This window comes from Nanorana parkeri, unplaced genomic scaffold (assembly GCF_000935625.1).
Source record: "Nanorana parkeri isolate BGI_ZX_2015 unplaced genomic scaffold, ASM93562v1 scaffold199, whole genome shotgun sequence".
Lineage (NCBI taxonomy): Eukaryota > Metazoa > Chordata > Amphibia > Anura > Dicroglossidae > Nanorana > Nanorana parkeri.
Genome location: NW_017306467.1, coordinates 593910 through 621738, shown reverse-complemented (window position 1 = coordinate 621738; position 27829 = coordinate 593910). Strand labels below are relative to the sequence as shown.

Below are 27829 nucleotides of genomic sequence, written 5' to 3'. Positions count from 1 at the left end.
GGGGGACAGAAAATGGCACAGCCAAACATTAAAATGGTCATGGTTACACAGTAAATTGCATTTTGGCAAACCAATATATGTATATATTTATTTATATTAATGCACTGTCTGGCAGAGGTAGGTGTATGTCACCTAGGTTTCTCACATACCCATAGTGACGGACTCCAGGTTTTATGGCCGATGTGGAAAAATACTTTGTTTTCTCACAATCCTACGTCCTGCCTTGGGTATAGAGGCTTTGTAGTTTTAGGTGAACATTACCTCCATCTCTAGGCCCACTATTTACCACTTGCCTGGTAGTAAGACCTCATTATTAGTTTCAGCTGTCCACATGCCTTTATATTTGAGAGCTGACTGATGCTTAGGACTCTCTCACTCTCTCTCTGATGTGTGAGCTTACGGCTAGCTGACAAGGCTGAGTGCTGACAGAACACTAAAAAGGTACAAGACCCACCTTGTTGATTTGGGGAACTCATTAGGGGGAACTCTATTAGTCAGGCGTTTAGTTAGTGGCTGGGAAAATGGACATGCTCACTTACATGCTATTAAAGTAAACGGTCATAAGCCTCAGTAATCCAAACTGAGCATATGTATAAAAAAATGCACAGCCAGGACTGGATTTCCGAGAAAACCTCATGTAAAAATCATCCATAGATCCAGAAATATAAGCCGAGTTGAGCCACTACCCGAGATGTAAACTATGGACTGTGGAGCCCAATTTCAGCCTGGAGTAACATGTCGTATGCTTAGATATATAAGCTGTTAAATTTGTAAAGAAATCTTACATATTCCGCTACAGTTCAGCCCAATTCCCCCAAGCCTCTCTACTGGTCATCAAGTTAAAAGGACCTTTGAAGAGGCGTGACCAAGTTTATCTTTCAGGCAGCTAAAAGGAGCAGCACTGGGGGACTGGTCTAATGAAGAGGAGGAAGAATTTTTCGAACAAGGAAACTATTTCACCTTATTCCACATCAAAAGGTAACTTTAACTGCAGCATGGAGTTTAGCTTTAAGCCATATTATGCATAACTAATACTCACCGTTGGAAGACCCTGCATGCTTTAGGTTTTGGGAAAACCTTTTGCTCATAAAACTAAAAAGACATAAGTGTTCCCTTTTCTGCAATGCGTGTTTCTAACATACAGTAATTTTTCGGCAAAAATAAAGCACCTTAGGTTAAAAAAAAACCACAAGCTTGTCAGGAAAGCCAATACATACTCTGCAGCTGAGAAGGCCAGGTCAAAATTCTGCCTCCTGTTCTGTGGACTTAGCTGGTTGTAGTCAAATGCCTCAGGGAAGAAGTTATGAACCAAGGCACAAAAGGCCATTCCATCATTCCAGCTGGAAGAAAAGTTCTGGATGCTCACATGCTAGGAAAGGAAGAAAGTGACAATGCTAGCTTACCGTCGCTTCGATACTAAAACGTGATGTTACATTCAGTATAAAAATGAAAAAGTGGATATCTTTAGTGATACATTTTATTGTATTAAAAATCCAAAGAAGAATTTACTGTACAATGTATATCACAGTATAATGAAGAGTACCTGCCAATACCAATGAGCACTGCTATATGAACAAATATGGATTATAAGATATAGAAAATGTATTATGATGATGCTGGTGTGACATGGTTGTTAAACATTCAAACAGGGAGGGCTAAATAATAACTACAGCTAAAAAAAATATGCCACTGAGATGATGTAATTGCTGCCCTCTCCCTGAAATGTTAAAGTTGTCTGATGTTTTCCGTCTTCAATACTTTCCGAGTTATTGACCTGGTCAAACATATAGGAAAATTAAATCAAAGTGCAGCCAGAACTCCTGAACCGCATATGTGCGCCAGATTAGTGAAAGCATTGATGTTATTTTGTCTGCATGGCAACCAGGTAAATAGCATTTAGCATAACAGTAGGAAAGGTCAGCAATGGCAGACTATATAAATTATCTCAATACATATTTTGCTAAACCTAAAGCTACTTTATTCCTTAGGAGTAAAGATTTTTCCAGAAATGAACAAGATGGAAGCATACAAGATCTACTAGAAGACCTACCTCGTAACCTCGGGTTTTTGCTTTGCACCAGTCTAACAACATTTGCTTTATACTGTTAGCATTCGGAACTCCAAATGCAGATGATTTTGGAGTGGCGACTTTGGCAAAAGCAGGAGTAGATGAACTAAAAAAGAAAAAGAAATGCACAAAGACATTAAATTTCAGTTCAGCGTGAAAGTAACTAGAGCGCTCAATCCTCATTCAACATGCACATTAAAGTTTATTTAAAACCAATACATTAAATGTTACCTATTGCAGCTTACCAGTCCATAGATGTGGTAGCTGCATTCGTTTTCTCTTTTCAAGTTTTTGTTCCCTATTTTTACCTGGTGATCTGACCATAAGCAATAGTTGTCCTAAGGTGACAATGTGGTTTAAGGTGGTATATTCACATAGGAGCGAGTTGTTACCCCAGGAGAGTAAGTAAGCGTGTTTAAACTTCAGAAAACCACCCCCTCATCACCATAACAAAGGGTAGAGGTGTTCTATAGGACTACAGAGCTGACCCGGGCAGGGCTAATAATAATGTTTAAAGAGTGCACAGAACAGAGCTGGATTTCTGGCAGATCAACAAGTTTATATTGAACAGATATAACAAAATGTGTCCGTATGGTATATTTAACAGACAGCAAGAGAAGTTTATCATTAGGGTTTACATACACTTTGAGCAATTTAAGTTTCTACTCATTCTATTCCCACCGAAAATAGAAGTGCCAGGGCACAAATGTACTCTATTTAAACAAGCTGCTATACAAAATTGTTACTGTACTGCTTGCTTATTTTGCTGTGAAGACTGAGCATCTACAAAGTCCTCTATACTTAAAAATACAGCAGACAGTTTTAAGGGTCTAGCAAAAAAAAAAAAGGTTAAAGTAAGCAGTTGGGAATCATCTAATGCATGTAAGGGGCCTAGATATGGCAGGCTAGATGCTCAGCCAGACAGTAAGACAAGACTCTAGCTATACTTGCTTTGCTGGTGACTTCAAATAAAACCCAGATATCTGACAGCAAGACAGGAGGAAAACCATGACATTTCCATACAGTGAAGAACTTTCCTACTGATGATAAACTCTGTAAATGGCATTTTAAGGATATGGAAAGAAATGGCCTTATACAATGGTTTATGAATTCAAAGCCCCCCCCCCACTTTTTAACAAATTTGTACTACAGAAAGGTCATCCAATGAAATATAAACACTGTAAATATATGTCTATTCGTTATTTTCTTCCACTGCACTTCCAGGCCTTTGGAATATTCCGATAGCCACACATTTGCACTCTGTCTATAGTTACAAGGTAGCAAAAACAAAAAGACACAATATCCTGTAAACTCCTAAGAGAAAAGCAGATCAGAAATAGCACAAACATTGGTAATGATGCTGCGCTTCCTTAATAAATAAAAGTAAAGCATAAGTAATAAATTGCAGAAATAGGGAATAAAAATAGCGATAACTTCAAACAAATGAGTTTTGCGTGGAGGGCGTTACAATAATATCTTTATAACAATCAACAAACAATCGCCCTGTTATAGTTCCTAGTTCTGTTCCTACATACCTAGAAGTGTCTCTCTTCCTGCTGATGTTACTGGGTGTTTCAAATTCTTTTACCTTTTCCATAATATAAAGTAATTATAAATACAGTAGGAAAAGTGGGTTCCCCTAATAACCCCTATGGCAGGTGTGCAAACCCTAGAACTGTGCAATGGATAATGTAAAAGTGCATACCTTCCACTCTCCTTCCCCAGTTTTTCAATCATGGCCTTGCGAGCCTGTGTGGCTGGTGTTTTAGGAAGGTTTTGGGCTTTCATAAGCTCCTTCTTCCTTTCCGCCTGTCTCCTCTCCAATGCCGCCACACCATCATCCTCTCGATCAAATACACTGCAGACAGTAAAATAGAGTTATGCACACATAGCCTGGCATTTACAATGGTGTAAAATTCAATTTTAAAAAAGGTTATTGAAACAGTTTTTTTGCGCTAAAACAAATGTACACAGTGGACTATGTTCTCTTCAGGGCTGGGCAGACGACTCAAGCCTTGGTATCACAGGTACCACATTTTTGGTGATGGGGAAAATCAGGACTGGCTTCCCTCAGATCCCCAGACCAATGGCCTAACCTCTTGCTTTTCTTCTATTAATAGCAAGTCAGATTTGTAATGCAGAATTAGGAAGAGCATTGTGGAATGGCATAGGACGTTTAGGCCTTGGCATGTGCATGGCTGAAATTTGCACAACAAGAATGGAAATCTCACTAGGCTAGCATCCCTGTTTTTTTTTCTGTGTGAAGCTTGGATTTTCCTAGAGCCATTTCATTCTTTATGAAGGTTATTGCACTTTCAACTGCTACAAAATTCAACTTCTTTCAGATCAGCAGAAGGCGATACAAGGCTTCATGTGTGAAGAGCCTGCCACTCCATCTGCTGGCTGGATAGTAGACTGCATAATATTAATAATAATATGCAATATTTAATAGGTACCTAATAACATTTTTTTGTCAGTCCTGACCATGATAAATAAGGGAAGGAAATATGTGCAAATTCACCATATGTTCCCTTTAAAAACCTTTCATATTTACCTGCCGACTTTGTTGGATGTTGAGCTATATGAAGCAGATTTTGTCTGAAGAACTGTACCACCATCTGAAAAAAATATCCATAGCTTACACAATACGAAGAATAGAAAAGCCAGGACATAAACAGCCCATTTAAACCCCTGGTCTCAACATAGATATGTTGTCTGGTATGTTTAGGGTTATCCTAGAAAGGGAAAGCAGCCATTGGAAGCACTTGGTATTGCTGATGGAGATTTTCTAATATGTGGGCAAATCATTGCAACCAGGCTGATAGAGTAAGAAGCAACAGTGAGCTCCAGGGCTACAGAGGACAAGCAGATTTCTCCTCTCCTCCTCTTGTGGGCTAGCTAACCCCACAAGAAAAGACCATGATCATTTTTCACCTTTCCTTAGGCTAGATATACAATGTCCCACAAACCCAAAGTGTTCAAGATTACTGTAACCACTGGTCAAATAACACTGCAATATGGCCAGGACTTACTTTCTGATCTTTTCATATAACTAGCCTCCACTGTAGTTGTTCTTGATGTTCTACTACCAACATCTGCAAAAAAAAAAAAAGTATTATTGTTCCATTTTCACCTAGAGAATATATAATGCAATACATTCAAACAAAGCAGCATACAAAAAAAATCACATGCATTAAAGTGAATTAAAAATGTGTTTTTGGAAGATACTATAAGTTAATTCCACAACCATAAACTTACTGGATTGCATCATTGTTTGTGTTTTGGTGATGGTGCTGACAGCTCTGCCATGGTTTACAGTTTCACTTTGCCGCAAACTGGTCTCTGTGCTTCTCGCTAGTCTGGCTTCCTTCTCCTTGTTCTTCAGCTCTTGTAAGCGCTGGTCTCTTTCTTTCTCACGTTGTTCTGGAAACAGAGGTCACACAATTGAATCAAGTCTCTCCACAAAAAATATGGGTCAGCCTTCTCTCCAGCATTACAAGTTTACATGTTATAATATACCTCTCTTCCTCTGTCGTAACTCCCTCATGGCTGTCCTTATCAACCTCCTCTCTTCAAAGTCCGTGGTCTTATCCAGCTGTAGAAAGAAGCATTTTTTTTCAGAAAATGTGAGTGGGGGAACATAATATTTCCACCAACAGCCCCAACCCTCCCCCCCCCTAAGGGCCCTGCCCCCTAATTGCTCCATTAGGATCAAAAGCACAATGATCAATCCCTCACCTCATGCCAGGCTAGGTGTAATTCTGGATTCTGACCTTGCCTTTCAGCACCACATGCAATCACTGTCCAAATCTTGCCATCTTAATGTTTTTCTAAAATTAGCCCCTTCCTAACAAATGACACCCCTCCTAATTCACTCCCTTGTTATCTTTTGCCTAGACTATGACAACTCCCTGCTTTTTGGCCTAAATTTACACAGGCTATCGCCCCTTCAGTCCATCATGAATGGGACTTCAAGAGTTATTCACCTTACCAACTGTATGGTGGCTGCTACAATCCCTCCACTGCCTCCGTTCATCCAAATAATTAAATTCAAAATACTAACATCATACAAAGTCATCCACAACTTTGCTCCTAGCTACATTACCACCGTCATCTCAAAATATCACCCAAACCTTTCTTTTTCACTCCTCCCAAGACTAATTTCTCTCAGCCCCCTTGTTGCCTCCACAACTTCTACAGAGCCTCTTCCTCCAACTCTCTACCCCAACCTGTACAGCTAACTGCTACTCTGTTTTCCTTTAGGAGATCCTTGAAAAATTATCATCTCTTCAGGAAAGCCTATGTTGCATCCAACAACTGTACTTTCCCCATAAGCTCATCCCTCAGAATTGTATTGTAACTGTACTGTCTCCATCTGTTTTGTGTAGCACTGTGCAAACTGTTGGTGCTATATAAAATCATACATACATACATACATACATACATACATACATACATTTTATTTTTTTTAACAGTATTGCATTTAATACTGAAATAACGGATTTAAACAACATGAAACGGTACTTAAATCTATGATATACATTTCCCTCTAACCAAGCAATAGAAAAGGAAATTAACTCCATGGACTCCAGATTATTATAGATAACCAATGTCTGTAGAAACACAATGCTCCCAACTATGAATGAAGAAAATGTGCAAAGGATTTCTTAGGTGATCACCTGTTCCTTTTAGAAAGGCTGGTGGTGAAAATGTTGCTGCATGTATCAACATGCACACAGCATGTTATGAAGAGCTATGTGTATCGTCTGGAAAAAAAATGTTTAGCAGTCACAAGATGCCACACCAAAGAGATCTGGTTGCTTGTTCAAAAATTCTTGGGCAATACCTTCATCAAACATGCACATCCACAATTCAGTGCATAACAAGCAATCTGCCTGTTACTTGGCACAGACAGTGCAGCAAGATGCTGGCTTATCTCTGCATAGACAGAAAAGAACCTTAGTTTGTTGGCCAGAATTCTGAAACCTACGATACATCATAAAAGAGATCCTCAGGTCCCCTGTCCATACATGGTGAGATCATCACATTAGTGCTTGAGAACAGTTTGTGTAATGTGACAACTTCTATCCATTTATGGCAAGCCTTTGACTTCCGTTATGTTCAAATGCCCCGGTTTATCTCTGGAGTGAAGATGAGAAAATATGACAATAATAATATGATGCTGAAAGAGGTTTTTAAACTGGTTTACATAGCAAGATGTTAAGTTTCAGAAATCAACCCAACACAGAAACGGCTGTAGGGTACACTGGCCTCATTTCAAACCAGATGGTGCTTTATCCTGACAATCAGGAAGAAGGAAATCCAACTACACTTTTATATTAGCAGTCAGTTCACAATGTTCTCACCATTTTGTCAAGGACATCCTCATCTTCTATAGTGCACAGTTCATCTGCTGTAAGCTTTGCTTTCTTTTCTGGTTCTACTTTCTCAGATGTGCTTGGAAGAAATACCTCTACCTGCTGGTTAGTCGGCTGTGGTGGCTCTGCTTCAACCTGTGAAAGAAACATGTAATGTATGTTAATATTTAGGCAAAAAGTTAAACCTTGCCTACCAAGATGACATTTTTTTAAATAGTTTTGCTTATTCATATTTTCACATGGTAGGTGTGCCATATTTCCAGGATCAGTGCAGATTTGTAGCCGCTAGAAACATACCCATCTGTAAATTATAGTACATTCAGCAAGAGGAGCCCAAGGACAAGCCTAGGATAAGTCGTAGGAGACAATACTACATTCTAAAATATCAGCGTTTTTTCTCAGTATCTGTGAAACTCTAAACCTAAGGCCTGTACTGTCCTCAGAATTGCACTGGAAAAGGAGAGTCCAGGAATAACCAATGTGCTATCCAGGTGAGAAGATTCTCAGTTCATTTACTGCAATAGACTTCCCATCCCATAGTTTGAGCTAGTAGTAGTTTGGCCTTTAGGAGGCTGCATAAATAAAAAGGTACCTAAAAGGTAACATGTAGTTTCCACAAGGACGAAGAATATATAGGTCCTCTTTACTGGTTAGCAGAGCTGAGTGCTGTGGAAGTGTGCAGTGCATTGTGTTGTGCTCCTAAACTAGATGAGCAGCATGCATACATAACAATAAGCAAATATGGCATCCATAAATTTATGTACATAAACACAAACTCTTTAAAAATATTCAAGTCTTGATAAATATTCCCTGTAATGTTCTCCAGGACAGACTTTAGTTCTTTGGACTCTTTACTTAGTTAAAGGACAACTGAACCAAAGGTATTGCGATATTCACCACGTGGCCTCACTCAGGGCCATTATGGCCTTTCAACAAAAATATGCAACCACCAGGTCTTCTTCTTAATGTACATGTGTGCTGTGGCCCCTTTTTTTCCCTACTGGGGAGCATATTCATCAGCTCATTAACACAGCAGAGCAGAAGTATGGCTGAAATTGTAGCCTTTATCTGCAAAGCAGAAATGTGGGTTCTGCTGGTTAGAGGTAAGTGCTGCCATAAGTAAGTATTCATTTTTGAGTATCCACAGAAGTGTCTCCCCCAACAACCATTTACTCTGAAAGTTGCGGATTACAAAAAAAGACTTACAGGGTTATTCACTAAAGGGTGAAGAGTTAGGAGAAGGCAGGAGAAGTGGACAAAATAGCAGATTTGGAAAAATTCTCCAATTCAGCTCACTTTCCAGTTTAGCCATTTTGTCCTAGAATGTTCACTTCTCCTGTCTTCTCCAAACTCTTCACCCTTTTGTGAATAACCCTGTTAGGACTTGAAAATCCTTTTCTTGTAGAGAAAGGTTAAGGAACGGTCGACTGCTCATCAATGGATATTCCTGATGGGTGAACTAAGGGAGTTAAGCTTCACCCTGGAAAATCCCTAAACTCCTCACAAATCACATGAGACCACTCCTGAATCTTATGCGAGGATGCCAAGCCATCCACAACCCACAGCATTTAGTCACAAGAGGAGAGAGTGTTGGCTGCCAGGGGGAGTGAGGGATAAGGCAAATCAAAGTGTTTTTTAATGGTACTCTAGGCAAAAATGAGCGTTTAACCCTTGCAGTGCAGGGGAAGCCTAACTACAAGAGTTTTTTTTTTAGTTTCCCAAAAGTTGCACTTTAAACACAGCAGCCTATTAGTGGTAAGATGAATAACATTCTTCCATAATTTCCTGGCAGAAGTCTAGGAAGCAGTGTATTGGGTTTTTTAAGCCAGAATAAGTCATGTTTTAAATGAACTTTTACCTTAATTCATTAGGAAATGTAAATCACACTGCAAAACATTGATTAGTAACGCTCAATCTCTCTCATGGTCAGTGGCTGCTCTCCATTTGTTGCTGTTCTTCACTACATATGCTAAACAATTTCACATGTCAAAAAATAATCCTACTTTTATGAACACTGCCCACAGGATATGAAACCAGAGCAGACAATGGAGGATTTGGATGGATGAGTTGCCAATGAACCACACAAACACATGGACATGTGGCTGCTTCCTCATGCCAAGAGCTATTATAGGATGCAAGGATTGCCAAACAATGCAAATGGCATTTCTACAAAACCTTAAAATAGTTCTGAAAAGGGTAATTGCAACTAAATAACCTCACAGCCTTTTTAATGCAGAACATGTTTTCAGATGACTCATTAAGATGAACTGTTTGCCGGACAAAATGGTCTTATTGCATATTTTAGTGGGATAGGGGAATGAACAGTTAACTTTATTTTTGTATATATAAAAATAAAAAATATTTTTTTTTATTGTGGGGTCAGTATTGGCCCAAACAGACAACTTCTATCTAAATATACAGTGTATGTACATATATCTATAGATATCTATATCTTTTCTATATATATATATATATTAATAAAAGTACGCAGCAGGTCAACCCCTTTTCCCACCAAATATGCAGGAAGGTAAAACTGGTTGGCTGTACGCTAAAAGATGATAAAAATTGACAGACTGTGCTACCCAAATTACATGCCGTCCCTATGTACTTGCCCGATACATGCTGACAACGCATAGCCGCACTACAGCTAGGACGGATCCGGACAATATTGTCAGAATTTACCCCGCTACCTGATTGACAGCTGGCTCTGCCTCCATAGAGGCAGAGCCAGCTGTGCCCACCACCTCCACCATTTGTTCCTCTAGTCAGCGCTGGAGGAACAGAGAGGTGAGAGGGGAATCCCTGCGGGGAGTGGTGACTGACAGTCACGGCTCTCTGCAGGGAGATGATCGGGAACTGAGCAATTGGCGGCATGGGAATGCTCAGTACTCGATCAATAGAGCAGACGTGTGAAAGCTTCAGTGTCACACACCAGTTCTAATTATGGGGATGAGTGTATTTCACTCTCCCCATAATTCTCCTTTAAACAGGAATCTCAATCTTTGCAGTGGGGCTACCCACACAATACAAGGTTTAAGTGCTCATTTTGTCTAGGAATTCAAAAAACAAAGATAGACTCACTTGAACCTCAGTGCCAGCTGGCTGCTAGACCAGTCCCTGAAGCCTCGCTCCCACTCCGCTCCAACGATCTAAGGTTTTGTGAGTCATCACGCCCTAGTCAGTGTATAGGACATAAAGACACAGAGGGACATTCCATCACTGGAGCGGAGGAAGAGGTGGGCTACAGGGACCAGTCTTACAGCCAGCTGCAAAGTTTAGATGAGTATATCTTTATTATTTTTGTTCCCAGACGAAAATAAGCACTTAACCCTTGCAGTGCAGGGGTAGCCACACTTCAAGAGTTAGCATTCACGCCTAGAGTTTACTTTAAAACAACTCTCAGGAAAGCAAAAATTGATTACCAAAGACACTTACAAGGCTGTTACTTCGAGACAGATGCACAGAGGAGGATCTACGAGTACTTGCAAACCTTGGAGGATGAGGCACAGAGTCGCATGGTTCTTGAACACCAAGGAAGAGAGTCAGCTCCTCCACCTGCTGTACTAGCCTCTCTTGTTCTAGATGGAGTTGAAGATTTTCTTCCTTTAAGTCATTGACCGTAGTTGCCAGTGGGTCCAGTAACATGGCCATGTCTCGCAGCTGCTGTGAGATCTGCTTCTGAAAAATCCGGAGCTCATGCTCAGCACTGTATACTGGCTCTGACAGCTGGTTATCCAGCTCCTGGGTACCTGCACTAGGCATGGTTAGATCAGCTCTGCCTGGAAAGCTAGCTTAGGGCAGGAACTAGTAACAGACACCGGGCAGGATGTTGGGTGGGTGTATCTCTCAGCAGAGTAACTGTCACAAATCAGAGTGGATCTGTCCAAGGACACAGCTTGGACCCAGCTCAGATTCCCATTCTAATCCAGATATGGGGGAATGTTTACAGACAGGAGCTATAAATATATTTACATAACATCTCTGTGGGGACACAAAGGGAAGAAAGATATGGACACAGCAGGTGGCAGGAAGCTGCCTATTCCTAGAGATGAAGCAGCAAGTTAACTGTTCTGCTGCCTGCACTAGAACAATGCTTTGCAGGAAACCCTGGCTTATACAGACATAAAATTGAAAAAAAAAACCAAACAACTGTTGTTCTTTAGTTTAGGTTCAATTCCAAAACATTTAAGATTTTCTAAGCAGTATTGTTTTAAGTTTTCACCTATGTTGGGCTCAGTTTAATTTTTAATGGAGTTTAATGGAGTATGGATCGACTGCTGCTGCCTACTTCAAGTATGCAATCAAATCTGACTGGCACTGTAGAACTCACAACCCTGCACGGTTACATAACTAGCATATGATGAGACTACTAATCATGCCGCTTTGCTTTCTAGGTCTTCCAATTGCTGTAGGCCGTCAGTTAACCTTCTGGGTAAAAATGAAGTCTGCATGCAACAGTGTATTCTGTTCTATTCCATGTAATAAATGTAGCACAATCTCCTGGAACCCAGGACTGCCACTGTGGAGTTAACTGGCCTGATAGAGATGCATTCAAAGTCACCTTTCAGTGCAAAATTACTTTTGCAGATGGTTGTGTTTGCCACTGAAGCTTGAAAATTAATGTATGCATCAGGCCAATAAAGAAGCCTGGTTGCGAAAGAGAATACGGCACACAGCTGTAAACTAAGCCGAGAATCATTTGGTATGGGATCTCACATTTTTACATACTTACCGTGCTCTGTATTCACACTGATCAATAGAAATATACTCTTTACTGAACAGGCTAATAATTACCTGAATTGCATTTGTAGCCCATTGACACTTCCTTCCTTCCATGTTACTGAATGTCTCTATCTCGGTATGGACATAGGCAGGAGCCTGTTGCAACTGCTTGACTATGCAGAAAAAAAAACCCTATTGCATTCATCTTTTTTTTTTTCCCCAAAAGGAATTTCCTTTAAGGTTAGAAATATAAACTGTGACGTTATAAGTGTGCGCTCCCTGCATTAGTAGATGCACCTTTGACATCAATTATAGTATGGATAGGTCTCCATCAGGTTTGCTCCTCTGGGCACTGCACATTTTTCCTTATTCCCGTTGATAAACTGTTAAAGCTCCTGGTTGCATCAGAAGCATACATAAATGCTATATTGGATTGAGATCTTTACTCTGATTTAGCCACACAAAGGTATTAACACTGTTTCAAGCCATTCTTATTTTGTTTGGGCGTTACGCTTGGTGTTACCGTCTTGCTGGATGACAAATCATGATCCTGGGTTCTTGCAGACTACATTAGAGATTTCCTCCCCGTATTAATTTTTTCTACCCTTATAAGCCTTCCAGGGCCAGCTGCTGAGAAACCTCCCCACAGCATGATGAGCCACCAGCATGCTTCACGGTGGGGATGGTGTATTTATGATGATATACAGTGCTTAGACCAAGCATGGTGTTCAGTCTGATGGTCAGCTAACATCACTCACCCACATGCCTTCTGCCAAACTGTAGTTGAGAGGTCTTGGGTTTTAGTCAACAATGGCTTTGATCTGCCACACTCCCATAATGCTGCAACTGGTGAAGCACCCGTGAAACAGTTCTTGCATGTGTAGTCTCAATTTCAGCCACTGAGGTTTGTACCTACTTCACAATGATCATAGGTTTTTTGGTGGTCTCCCTTGCTAGTTTACTTCTTGCGGAGTCGCTCATTTTTAGTGGGACGACTTCTCTTTAGACTTCGAAATGTGCCATAATCTTAATGATTTAACTGTACTTTTCAATTGCCTTTTTATTGAGTTACTGGTTTGAGTGTTCATTTGTCTTCAAAGTGTAGGTTATGCCTGGATACAGAATCACGAGCTGTTGGGCCTTCCAGATATACATGTATTTATACTACACACTGGTGATCCCCACATACCCAAATCATGTGACTTAGGAAAGGAACTGGCTGCACCTGTGATGATTTAGGGGTCCCATTTTGACGAAGTGTATATTATTGCATCGGTTTAAAAAACAATTATAATTAAGTCACTTTGCAAAACCAGTTTTAATTTCTTTGAGTATATTTCTGTTGATCAGTTTAAAAAAATTTAAATAAATCCACAATGTTCCACAGCCATAAGACATAAAAACTCAAGGGAGTAAATACACATTTAAACATTTATACATACTTTAGGTAAGACTCCTAATAATAAAGGGAATAAAAAGCATTTGGAAGGGTGCAGCAAATCTGATGAAAACTGAACCCTACACGTTTACCAATAACATGCCACTCTAATATTTTTGTACATTTGACGATCCTGATCGTTCCACAGCTACACTACAAGCTATAACTTGGGCTTTAAATTGTAATTGTTACAAGACATGAGTCTTAATTGTTCAATCATAGCCAATGTACCTAAATTTCAGAATGTATTTATAATTTCAGAAACCTTTTCAAGATCACAAGGACCATGCCTGCTCTAGTAACTGGGATGGTAAATTTGAATGTACTAAAATCTTAACTCTAGGCATACCAAGTATTAATATATAGCACAAATTAACGTAGCTCTCTAATTAATACATCATTAAATGCAAGCAGTGTAGGTGCCTGAATGTGACCTGGTAACAGCCTCTTGCAGTCCCTGTGCAGCAGAGCTGGAGTGTGAGAGTAGGTAGCAGCACAAGGAGCCAATCAGGTCATGTGCTGACAAGAGGCATGGTGATGGGAGGAGAAAGCAGAGCTGCAGAGAGACGAGTTGATCACCCTGCTGCTTCTTTCACTGTCCAGCAACACACTGGGGTGGGTTCAGGATGACCAGAGCTCAGAGGAATTGGGTCGAATGATGCTGGACATCAGATTGAGGACATCTTGCAGCAAAAGCTGGTCTTATCATTATATGTTTTCATGGGCTATACATTTCCACCTTGATGTTTTTGGGATACTAGTTAAGATTATGAATATGTAGTACACTGTGAAACCAGCCAATTCACTTATATATTATTTGTGATGCTGTTTGTGTTAACACAGTGTTGCACAGGACAGCTGAACTCTCCACTGACTTCTGTCATTCAGATTTCAATTTATAAACTGATATAGTCTGTCTTAACAAACAAGTTTGAATTACCTTGGAGCTTTCTCCATTAGTACTGATTCCACTGTCAACACTGATGGTTTTGCCTGCATTGTCGCTGCTTGTAGTGTAACTGCTTGCATTGGTCCTGTTGCCCAAATTGATGCTGCTTGCACTTATCCCACTACCAGCATTAGCGCTGCTTGTGTTCACAATCCTTGCATTGATTCCACTGCTTAAATTGATGTTGCTTGAACTGATTTCGCTGCCTGCATTGACTCCGCTTGTGTTGATGCTGCTGGTGGCGACACCACTGCCAATTCTGAATGGGGAAGCCGTCAGACCCAAAGTCAGTTCTTAGGAAACAAAAAGTTAAACAATTAAATACACGGATTACTTGCTGAACTCGCACATACTTGGGATTCTGTCATACATTGTAATTTCTCCCAAAATGAACAGCTAGTGTAGACCTATATCCTGCTCTGCGGCAACGTACAGGACATGTGTGGGTTCCTATCCACCTACAGTGGAAACATGGCCTCCAGCATTCATTTAATTTATGAATGCTGGAGCAAGAAAAAAAAAAAAAAAGTTGCTCACATACTTCCAGCATTTTGGTGCCGGAGAATAAAATGTGTAATCAGTTTGGCTGTTTTGGGCAACAGCTCCACTTTTATTCACCTTTCATTGATGAACCCTTTTTTGAGCTTTAATCCATCAAATCATAAGCAGTGGAGATTCTGCACTTTCATCTCAGGACTTTTGTGTTACTACACAGAGAATGCGACTTGGAAAACCCCAATATTAGTCCTGTGTCAGTAAAAAAATGTTCTGTTAATACCTCATATGACCTCAAGGCATCATTTGCCTGTCACTCAAAAATGGTGAGACGCCAACATTCAGGTCTCATTTTCCAAACTGGGTGGTTACAGTGGTCATATTTGGCTGCTGCCACTAGCTTTATCACATTTCAGTAAACAAAACGTCTGAGGCAGGTCTGCTTGCATGAACAATTCAAGGAAACACAGGAACATTTGGAAAGCATAGTGAATGCAGAAGCCCACTGTATATACACCAGAAAGGTCTGCACACTCTGAGCCAGTAAAAGTAGTAGTTAAAACAGTGTTCTGTTTTTAATAACTGACATTAAAATACCATAATTCTTTTCTTTGCTGCCAATGAGAGTGCCGTGCATGTGGTATAACTGGCTTCTGTTTATTTCCATGACCTGCTAGTGATGTAATGGAGCCACATGATGGATGGCTTTAGAGAAGACATTGTGCAGGGGCTAAACGTCTCCAAGTAAACATGACGACAATAAAAGACACTGGTGGTGAAGGTGCATGGATATATTCTGCAAGTGTCTTTTATTGGCATCATGTTTATCTATATATCTAGATATATCTAGATCTATCTATAGCTAGATATCTAGATCTATCTATATATCTCTATCTCTGGTATAGAAGGCCAACTAGCAGGTAGTTTGTGTTAGGATCAACAGCACAGTGGTAATTTAAACTAATATGAGGCATTTTGTATATATCACTATGTTTTCATTTATGTATTCGGTGTTCAGAAAAACTGCATTAGAATTGCAATTGTTATTTTCCACGCAAATCCAAAACAGGAAAACATACAAATATTTGCCCATACCATTCAGCAGGCAGTATTAACAGAAATGGCATTGGCATAATAAATAAGTAAACCTGGATATTAGGCCATATTGAATGTTCATGTCTCTTAGATCTTATTAACAACTTACCAAACCTGAAATTCAGGTACAATACTTAAAAGGGTTTCCCCAAAATAAAAATGCAACTAATCCATTGTATTCAGTTTAATAATGTGTATGGTTTGACACCATGGCACCACAGCAGGCTCTTTAGGAGGCAGAAAATGTCCATTCTCTCCGAAAGATTGGCTTAAATACAACGCTCTCAGTAAGGCTTGTGGCTTTTCCATGAAGACATTATATAAACCCACCACTAGGGGTCAGCAGAACACCAAATCAAGTCAAAACTTACACCCTTTGCATGCCACCGCAGATATGCAATCATTATAAATTGCAGATTATATTAAGGATGTAAAAATGTCATCTAATATTAATCAATATGTAGACTTATGCAAGACTGTGGGACCACTGTGTGACCACAGCATGACTAAAATTAACAGAATTGTGGACCTTTTATGATAACCAGAGTTATGTGTATTATTAAAATCCTTACATATTACTTATGAAAGAGGTTTCATAAATTGGACTCTACCTGCTCTTTGATTTCCTGGCTGCCCCACGATCCGACTACTTGTCCCTTGATTCCGTCCATCTTTGATCTCAATGGTGAGCAAGGTCTTCATGTCGTCGTCCTGAGTGTCTTTGGAAGATGTACACAGAGGTGATGTAGCGCGCTGTGCACTGTCTTGTACCACTGATGTTGTACTGGTCCCATCTGTATTTTCAACTTGTCTCCCCCCCTCTGTTGTGGCCTGGGTAACTTGCAATTGGTCTGTGTTGCTCCTCCCACCTTCCTGCTTTGGGATGAATGAGCCTTTGCTTTGGGGAAGTCTTCTGTTCACTTCCCCAGAGGATGTGCCGAGTCCTGCAGAGCCATGAGCCGAGGATCCTTTAAAGGAGCAGCTCCTGAAGTTCTTTATTTCAGGTACAGATGTTGGTTTACTGTTGTGTGTTCTGTTACTGCTTCCTGTACTTTGACCACTTTTCTGGCTACCAAGTCCTGAAGCTGTGTGACCAAGCGCAGATTTAGTGGCTACCTTTTCTTCCTGTGCCACCTGCGAGTGGTCGTGGCCATTCTTCTGACCTGCAGAGAACAGGGATTGCTGCTGCTGTATACGTCCTCCTCTTGCAGGGAGTCTCTCACCTCTCATGCTGGAGAATCTGTTAGTAAAAGGAGGAGGCATGCCTGGGGGCTCTTCTGTAAACTTCTTCACTCTGTCTCTCACAGAATTGGCTCTTTTGAAAGGGAAAAGTGGAACCTTGCCATCTACAATGGAAACAAAAGAAGTAGCTGCGTTGGTATCGATATTTATACAGGATCATTTTGAACATGAGATATAGGTTAGTGTTTTCTGAGACCAGAAACCTAAAAAGGAGTAGCAAGACTGTGAAAAGTACAGTACCCCAGGGGTGGACAAATTAATAAGAAATTCAGGAGCCAGCAGGATACTTTTAGGTGCCAGCTCTATTAACAATAACTAGAGAAAACCCTCAAAAGTTAGGCGTCAGTTGTGCTTTTTAAAGAGTATTGGATACCTGGCTCCTTGGATTTGTCCAGCCCCGCAGTGACTTCTAGACCAGATTTGTTTTGATATTTTTACATTGGGACAATAGCTGGTTGCTACAGGTAGTTGACACTGCCTTGTAGGCCCACTTGCGTGCTTTGCAAGTGATGTTATTAAATATAAAATACTGTAATAAGAAATGCGTACTACAAGTAAGGGAGAGGCAAATTATTTACTTTTGGATAAAGGTCAACAGTGATCTGTCAACAATTAGACTTTATTTTCATTTAAGATGTGTTTGTTGAAATATTATTGTAACAAATAGAATGATACAGGAGGTATAAGAGGTACAACAAAGACAAAAGCATAGAATGAGTTATCGGAGCCAGATACAAAAAAGGTGCACACGATATACAGACAGTTAGGTAGGGCAGGGGTATATATTGATGCCGACATTGTATTTTAATAAATTACACACTGTGACCTAGATATTCAGTCAGTCAACGAGGATGCTGTATATGTTAGCTATTTAACACAGGAAAAAATGTCCATGAAAGTATTTAATACACTTGTATGTACAATTGTAAACAAAGAGTTGGTAAGAGAGAAATAGAAAAGATCAGAGGGCAATAGAGAAATATGTAAAAGACCATAAATGATAGACAATGAGGGATCGCAGGGAATACAATGACAGACCACTGTTTCCTGCACTGCTGCACGTTCTCTGCATTAAAGCCACTGTGATGGGAGTGGGTTGGGGAAGGTTTGGACCAGGACAGTGTTCTGACTAGCGGTTTTAAGACTTCCTTCCTCAGAAGAACAGAAGTTGCTAGTAGGACTGAGACTCTTGAAAAATCCCTTTGTGCATTGAAGAAACGAATGTTAGGTAGGCTTATAGTAATTCCTTTTCCACTCTTCTGACCTCTCTACACCAATAAAAAGGTGTCATCTGGTTGCTTTGGGTCACTGCATTTTTTTTCATGATGCTTAGAGCAGAAAACAGGATATGAAAGCCATGATATAAACACTTGAAGTTCACAGTAAACTATTGATGGCAGTTACTATAGACAATAACACCAACACTATACACCACTATATAAATCCTGCCTTAGACTAAAGCCGATTTAATGCATATCTAAAGCCAGAAACAAAAATAAATTAGCAGCTTTTTCTCCCCTCATTTTACCCTGGTAATCCTGTGAATAACCCCCTTCCTGTTCTAGAGCGGCTAGGCCCACTCACTCTACTGTATCTATGGTTGTCATACCTAGACTGCTCCCCTGATTTGGGCTACAAACATGGCTTCCTCTATATACACCTCTGTTATACGACGGGGGAGTGGAGAATATGTGTTTTACAAAAGATACCTTGAAAAAGGAAGAAACCATTGTATGTGGTTTCAGTTCAATTCACATATAGTTACATGGACATGCAAAATAAATGCACAGCTAAGGCCTGACAATATATAAAAGGTTTGTTCTTAGGTTTACCCCTTAATATTATATTATCATGCTTAGCATACAGATGTTGCATCAACCGGCTGAAGCCTAAATAAAGCAAAACACTCAATGAACTGCCACCTTCATGTCTTAGCAGGCACCAGGTCCTACATGTCAGTTCAGCTTTAATACTACAACCGTTCACAATAGTTATTGAAATCCTCGTTGCAAGGTCACCATGCCAACTCTTGACTGGGTTTGTCCTGCTCCTTCACATAGACCTACATATCAGCCTGGCAACCCACGGCACCGCAACCAGTGCCTGGAAGCTGGAGCCGACTTCCTCTGCGTGTAATATGTAGAGGACAATGGTTACAGCTCCATGACTGTGTGGTGGGTTGCCCATCTGATGATAGATAGGTCTGAGTGAGGGAGCATTTAAGGATTACTAGTATACCCAGATGATGTAATCATACTGCTGATAAGTACGCTAACATGTATGACTGCCGTCATGTGCAGGAAAGGGGATAGGAGATTTGAAGAGACCTGTATAAAATGACCACTTATGGGGTGAGAACTGCGCGTGCCAGATGAAACCTGCATTGTTGCTGCTTGCCAACTTTCTGATGCTGGTGCCTAGATTTGAGGAAGATTTGTCCAGGCCTGTAATAAAACATACAGGAGTCCCAAAACCCATTGCTCTCCAACATACAGACACCAATTGGCTGGTGGTATGCTGACTTTATGTAAAATGTATAGCTGGTGGTATTCTGCATAACTGTTACCACCAGCTATATGCAGGACTACAAATTCCAGCGCTGGCGGAACTACCAGGGTCACAGCAGTCGCAATTGCAACCGGGCTCTGGCGTTCAGAGAGGAAGAAAAGCCCCCGAGATAGTGCCGCTCCTTCCCCGCCGCTCTGCAACCCGCAGCATGTACGGGCGGCTGTGCGGCTGCAGGACTACAAGTCCCAGCAATGCATTATATTTTTAAGTAGGTATGCACCAGTCCGTCCCAATAATGGGCATTTTCACGTACTCATACTCGTGAAAATTCCCCGATACTAAGCGCAGATGCCGGTATTCTGTTGAGAACGCCGACGTAGTCAAATTTGCCGACCTCAGTATCTGCGCTTGCGCACAGACCAGTATTATGGAGGAAACAGGGATTTATTGACAAAGTATTTAGTTTAAATCGTTAGATGTGACCGTTAATAATATGCCATCCGTTATTCACTTCCATCCGGCATCCATCATTTACTGCCATGGACGGCATAATATTAACGGACACAAGTAACCATTTCAAACGAATACTTTGTACATAAATGCCTGTTTCCTCGTTAATCCCATCTGTGCGCAAGCAACCCAGATACTGGGTTGGCGTTCGACAGAACACTGGCACTAAATTTTTAAACCGAAGTGGCTGCCTGAGATCTCCCGCTTGCTGGGGACCTCGGCAGCCTTCCTGTTAACCACACAGTGCCATGGCGGCGGGGGGTTGGATTGTTCGGCTGGGCCGGCCGCACCGAACAATCGGGACCCAAAGCAGAGGTTGCACTGTGTTTAGGCAAATTAGGCGGCCGTCTCAGCCCACGCTGGGGTTTTGCAGCTGCCTAATTTGTGTGAGTACAGAACGCTCGGCGGAAACATCCCAGAAGGAGAGGTCAGGTGAGTGCGTTGTACCCCGGGGGGAGAGCTGTGGGCAGTGGACACAGAGGCGGTGGGAGAGGAAAGGGGTGGCACAGTAGCAGTGGAAGAGCCAGGGGGGAGGGCGCGTGAAAACAGAGGTGGGAGAGGATAGAGATGGGCACAGTAGCAGTGGAAGAGCCAGATGTGGGGGGCTTTTTTTTCTGCCAGTGCCCCTCCGGAGACTAGACTCTGGATCCACCCCTGGTGATGGGTGGAGTCAATCACCAACTGTAAGGCCTGGTTCACACCTAGGATTTTTGGAGCAGTTTGAAAAGAGCTTTTAAATGCCCAACACAAGAAATCTCATGATTTTCAATGGCCCTGGTTCACACCTGAGCAGGAAGACGCCAGACACCTGAAAAGATAGAGGAGCTTCTTTGGGCAGTTAAAAGCCCAAAGACTTTTCTTTTCGTCCCCATAGACTTCATTGGAAATGGCCAAAAATGTGCGGCAGAAGCATGTTGCACATTTTTTTGAACGCTTTTGTGCATTTAAACACGCTTCTTCCATTGCCCTCAATGTTGTATGAGCTGCCAGTCAAAACATGTGTCTTCATCTACGCTCATTAAAAATGTGCATAATGCGCAAATAACCGCATGCTGCTACTGTATGTAGAAACACGCATGAACTGTGTCACCTAGGTGTGAATCAGTCCTAAGGCAGAGGCAGGGCCAACTTCCTAGCAAAGGTCAGCAATTGCATACCAGAGCACCCTAGGTATTAGGATTCATGGGGTGCTCTTTAAACAAAGTGTAGACAACTAGAGGTGCCTGCTATAGAAATGAGGTAGCAACTGAGGAAGCTTAGCAAGACTACAAATACTTACTCATAGATCTAACAGAGTAAATTGTGTAAAAGAAAGAAGTGACTGATGTACTAAAATACCTACACACACCATTTTACTGCTCGTTTTGATCTACGGAACAGAATAATAAAGATGCACTCACCCGCTCCTCGATCCTGCGACAGTGACCACTCACCTCTCTCCCCCTCCACTTCGGTTGTGGTATATGTCCCTCTGTGTCCTCACGTCTAATGCAAGTAATGCAAGTGAATGGACCTTGCATAGACGTGATGTCGTGAGCAGGGCTCAGACTGCCAGAGCCCGGGGAAGAAGAGGCTGCAGGAACTCGAAGCCAGGCAGAGTTGAAAATCAGGGAAATACATTTTCTTTATATGCACCCCTAGACCAAAATGAGCAGTTAACCGTTGCAGTTTGGGGTTAGTCCTACTGCAAGGGTTAACTTTTGAAAATCCTGGAGTTCCTCTTTAAAAGCCCCCATCAACCTCTGAAGTGAACACAGGCTGTAGTGAACATGCAGTGCACTTTAACTAGCATAAGATCCTGTGCAGTCTGCATTTACAAAAATGCATTCAGCTATGTGTGTACACGTCAACCTACAGTCACCATGGCTTGGGCTATCCATAAAATCTGTCTGTAAGCACGATTTGATCTTCATGCATTCCCGTTAGGGAGGATGCACAGATACCGATACTAGTATTGGTGCCGATACCGAGTATTTGGACGAGTACTCCTGGTATCAGGAAGCCAAGCAGCAAGTCATTACGCGCTTTAGCACAAGATAAAATCCAGGTTCTTTCAGTCTGATAGGCACCTCACTCCCTGATTAAAGTATTGAACACATATCAAGAAATTGGGTGGTTTAAAGAGGCACATCACCACTGCATAAGTTGACATAAAAACTTATTTTATTTATACAAATCAATAATCAGATTATTTACATGAAGATTAATAACATTTGTTCAAATACATTCCCTTCTCAATTTGCCTGATGCCTACCACAGCCATGTTGCATACATATACCAGTTTGAAAGCCATGTGTGTTATCCATGTTTGTTCTTCATTGTCCTTTTGAACAGTTAGAACAGGAATTCTCAATGGCTTGCGTTCAGAGGTGTTTGTTCCAACACGTTTCGCTTCCTCTGGGGACTGTGGATGACCTACAGATGCTGTCAGGGGCGAAAATGGATCCTTAAAAACAAAGGGACATCATCTTCTTGACGATAGCAAGGTGTGGAGGAGAAATCATCTAACAAATAACAAAACACTAGCATAAGCCGACTAGTTCTTCCATCCACATTTGTCCACACCGCAAACCAGCCAGAGGGTTGGGATTTGTGTTAAGAATGTACCTCTGTTTTTAAGGATGCCTTTTCGCCCCCGACACCTGGTGTTGGTCACCTAGACGTCCCCCAAGGAAGTGCATCAGCAAAACGCGTCCAGACAAAGACCTCTAAAAACAAGCCATTGAGAATTACTATTCTGACTGCTTAAAAGGACAGTGAAGAACAAACATGATAACACACATGGCTTTCAAACTGGTATATGTATACACCATGGCTGCGATAGGCATCAGGCGAATTGAGAAGAGAATGTATTTGAACACATGTTTGTACTCTAATAATTTAAATATGATTATTGATTTGTATAAATAAAAAAAAGTTTTTATGTCAACTTATTTAATAGTGATGCGCCTCTTGCTATGTGTTCAAGTCATTACACTCTGCCCGGCTTCCTGATTGGCGAGGGAGCATGAAGCCGGCTTCCCGGCCAATTAGGAAGCCGGGGGACGTGTAAGGACTCGCCACCCGGCTTCCTGACTGGTGGGGAAGCTGGCCAAACCGGAAACTAGGTGGTGAGTCATTACACAGCCTCCGGGTGTTCCTCGTCACCTGGTGACAATATTGGTATTGAAAAACCGGTTCCGGTGCATTAGTAATTCCAGTACTAGTCACTTTAAAGAGTCAGTCCACCCAAATCGGATATTTTGGCCGATGTCAGAAAGTAAATAGGACAGTTCTTATATCTGCTGGGGACTCTTCCTGAAGTTCCTGGGTGGGCACACATTCTGTGGACATTATAAAAGGTTCAGTGCTTCTTCTTGGATTTTTTGTATATTACTGAAACACAAAGTATTACAACACACAAGACGGGCAGCAACTATCAAAACTCCCAGATTGACAGGAAAGTGAGAGGGATTCTCTTGCTGTTAGTATTTTCTAAGGTATCTAAGAAGCCAGAGGGCTGACTGAGCCCACTGGGCACTAGTGCTAGGCTCCATCTATGAAATAAGTTTTCTATATTTTACCTAATTTCTAGGTTAAATCAATGTTGCAGAGTGCATTTAGGAATTCCTGTATCACATACTTACATCGCATACACCTCGATGACCACCCTACCCGCACTATACTAAAAGTAAAATCATCACAACAACATCTCTTGGCTACCTTAAGCTCTCTTTAGCTCAGCCAAAGCAAGCCAGATAATACTGATTATCCCAAACTGCCAAATTGAGAGGTTAATGAAATTGGCAGGCGTCAGAAAAGGAAGAGACTCTTGTGCAATTCTGCAGATGAAATATGATAATATTGCAAGCTGCCTGGTGTTCCACAGCTGTGTGGAATTTGTGAGAAGAGAAATAGTTAGTAAACTCACCATTATCCGGCATTGAAGCAACCGGCACAAAAATATATATGTCCTCAATTTTTTTTTTGCCGGTGGCTTGATGCACACTATAAAATTTTGTTATCGAATAAATGTATTTAGATGCTAATGAAATTCTTTGGTTTACATGCTGCTAGATTCTGCGGTTGGCAGCAGAATGTAAACAATGGGGAGCAGCCCACTGAGCAGGGGAGCGGACCCGAGAGAGAACTTTCTCTCCGAGGGCCGCTTCTCTGCTCAGTGGCCGGGGTTTCAATAGCAAGCCTGCCATTGGCAATTTGAAATAGCCAATAGCAAACTGGTTATGGCTCCTGGCTGCTTACAGTCACCTGTCTACAGAAGCTAGGCAGCAGGTGAATGGGGCCTGGGTGCCGCGGGGAGGGTGGTTGCTTGACAGTTACTATTAACTCTCAAGCAACCAGAAAATACAGTTATGCGGCACCTACCAATCCCCGTGGGTGCTGGATAACCGGGAGTTTACTGCATTATTTTCCTAGGGCTTAAAATATTGGCACATCTTATGGTCCAAAATAAGACCTTGACTGCAGTCCCAGGAGGGCCATAAATCTGCTACAGAGGCCCATAGCCCAGGTACTCTCTGCCTGCATTATTAATATTTAAACCAGTTAGTAATAGCACTTGGCAAATTATTTTGCATAAAATTAGTGTGCACATAGTTGACCTATCATACAATAAAGGGATTTTAAACCTTTATTTTTTTTCTTTTTATGATTATGAGGGCCATACTTGGACTGCCTTTTGTTCTTCTTTTAACTTTATTTTCTGGCTCTCTAGCTGTCCCCAAACTGATAGCCCCGCTCCCTGTGTGCCCCTCCATCACCTAGCCGGCATTTCCGCACCTAGTTGTGTGCACCCATAGATACACAGCATGTGGCAAGCCTCGCCCCCCAGCTCCCACAGTCACAGTTTGACCGACGGCAGAAGGACATTCGAGGAAAGCAGAGTATCTTCCTGGTCGTGGCGGAGGAGACTAGCCATCACAGGCAAGTGTGGTGGGGGATGGGGGTTATAGAAAAGTAATGAAGCGCTGGTGCTGGTCTCTGATCCACTGCAGACTCCTGTCTCTTCCTGTCCCACGGTGTCTGTCCAGGGTGCATGCTTACAGCGAGTCTCGCCTCTTCTCCCCGCTGGAGATCTGTACTGCGCATGCCCCCGCCCCATCATGCTACTTAGCCGCTCAAGAATCTTTAGATCTTCGGACAGGAGGGAGTGACGGAGAAAGAAGGTAAGTAATTACCTTTTTGGTAACTTTTTTATTTTATGTTTATTTCATGTTTTTACATATATCTACTGCTTGGTAGCAGTAGATATATGCAAAAAAAAAAAAAGTGATTATACGTTAGTGCAGAGAATGCATTAAGGTAAAAAAAACGCCAAGCCTTTAGTAATACTGTAAGTATTTTGATACACTGTTACTTATGGATATTGACCTAGGTCTCAGTATTGTGATTGTGCTTAACATGGTGTTAGGAGAGCATGAGGAGTATATGAAGAGTTGCAAGAGTTTGGGGACCGTATGAAAATTTGTTATACACCTATCACATATAGCTATAAATTTGCAACAAATTACGGGGACCGTATGAAGATTTGCTATACACCTATCACATATAGCTATAACTTTGCAACAAAGTATGCAGAACTTTGTAAGCCAAATGTTTAGTTGCTGAAAAGGAAGGAAACTATCTACTATAATACCCAGGGTATAAATATTAACATGAAAATTGCTACATCCACTTACATTGTTATTATTTGAGATAGTCAAGTTCAAAACAGCTTGCTGAAATTATGGATTCATTAAAGAACATTGGTGTGTGCCAGATTTCCTGTTGAAGTTACCTGCCCACACACTATATGTTATTAAGGGAAATATTAAAAGGCTTGTGCCAAATCACAAGCCAAGTATTTTCAGGATTGTACCACAATACCTCAGTGAGAGACACTGAATAGCAAAAAGACATTAAGCTATGTGATTGCACCAGGCCACACTTGCGGTCTTTGTACACTCCTGTGGAGTGTATAGATATATCCAGGATATAGTTCCAGAGACCTGTTCATCTTGTGCTGCCCCAGGCTCTTGTTTAAACAGAGCTCTGACTGTCTGTCCATTAAAGGAATGGCACTGGAAGCTCATGCAGGCTCCCTACTTTACACATATTTTATCCCAATAAGGCAGGGAGATCAGAAGTTGTTTAGTTTTTCCTTCCCCCTCCTCACCAATCCAGTGCTATTTTATCTTAACCCTCTTACTGCTGTTCGGGTGAAAAGTTCATTATCTATTAGCAACGCTTGGTTTTCTGCAGGCTGTTCAATGCCTAAAGCTCTTTCTCAAGATGTAATTTTCTACAAATACACTCTGCTGTGGATTACAGCACAGACTATGCTGCTTTAGGTTATGTAAAACTATCAGAAATAAAGTTACGTGTTCTTCGGCCTAAAGTAATCCATTATATAAACGGTTTTCAAAGACCACAGCTTTAAAATTTTCAAGGGGGATGAAAGTTCTTTCTAAGAAAAAATACATGTGCCCAGAAATCACACTTATTTAACATTAATTAGGGGTAGAGGTAACCAGTGCTCATCAACACACTCATCACTCTGACTACCCTATACATGTAGGCTACCATTGTAGACTTTCTTCTGAAAATGCTAGTTGCCTGGTTACCTCCAACAGCAATGTAAGTTTAAAGCCAGACAACTAGCATTGTCAGAAGTTGTTAATAGAAGCCAATGTCTTTTGCTAAAGGTTTCCTTTCATTTGCTTAACAGCGTTGAACATAATGTAGCACATTTATAAATTCTTGTGATTCTACTCTATGTATTGGGATGGGATATCTTATCAGCAGGAACACTATTAGAGCATAACTCCTGCCAAAAACAAGATAAAAGTGAATAGCCCAATAAAAAAAAAAAGAAGGTAAAAGAAAAAAACAAACATCCTGTGTTGAAATATTCAGTTTCAATCCAGAGCTCTCCCCGCTGCATTTCTTTTCACCATAAGATACCTTTTCGTCCGATTGCCGGCATCAACCCACCTGCTCCGAGCCCAGACTGTCCTGGACCCAGCACTGCCGATGACTGGACAGTGCAACAGTGAAAGCAGAAGCAGCAAAGTGATCTGTGCAGAGTTATCTCTGTTGCTCTTATACCTCCTACTATCAGCGTGCTTCTTGCCAGCACACAAACTAATTGGCTACTTCTCTTGCTCCTTCTCAGACTAAATCCCTGCTGAACAGGAACAGCTAGAGGCCAATACCAAGTTATATTTAGGTACTTACACTGCTTGCATCTAAAATAAATTAATAAATAAATCTTCAAGACCATTAAGGGAAACACCTAGCATGCTTCACTTTTATGAGAAAGCTATACATATGGCCAGGAACACAGTGGCGTGGGACGAGTGTCCCTCAATGAACTCGCAAAAATTGATTTTATGATAGATATCCATATCTATATACACATATCTATATACACATATCTATATATC

General features: G+C 41.2%; 1 protein-coding gene across 1 annotated transcript in view; it reads right to left on the bottom strand.

Moving 5' to 3' along the window:
- Positions 1-27829, bottom strand: part of SMTN (smoothelin) — a 122263-nt gene that overhangs the window by 7365 nt on the left and 87069 nt on the right. Inside the window, exons 9-20 of the mRNA XM_018555491.1 lie at positions 17272-17491; positions 16757-17235; positions 14570-14848; positions 10882-11195; positions 7435-7581; positions 5588-5663; positions 5327-5491; positions 5101-5163; positions 4623-4686; positions 3774-3926; positions 2051-2174; positions 1218-1369 (exon numbers count right to left, since the gene is read on the bottom strand). Of these exons, the coding sequence (XP_018410993.1) occupies positions 1218-1369; positions 2051-2174; positions 3774-3926; positions 4623-4686; positions 5101-5163; positions 5327-5491; positions 5588-5663; positions 7435-7581; positions 10882-11195; positions 14570-14848; positions 16757-17235; positions 17272-17491 (2236 nt within the window). The remainder of the gene's footprint in view (positions 1-1217; positions 1370-2050; positions 2175-3773; positions 3927-4622; positions 4687-5100; positions 5164-5326; positions 5492-5587; positions 5664-7434; positions 7582-10881; positions 11196-14569; positions 14849-16756; positions 17236-17271; positions 17492-27829) is intronic.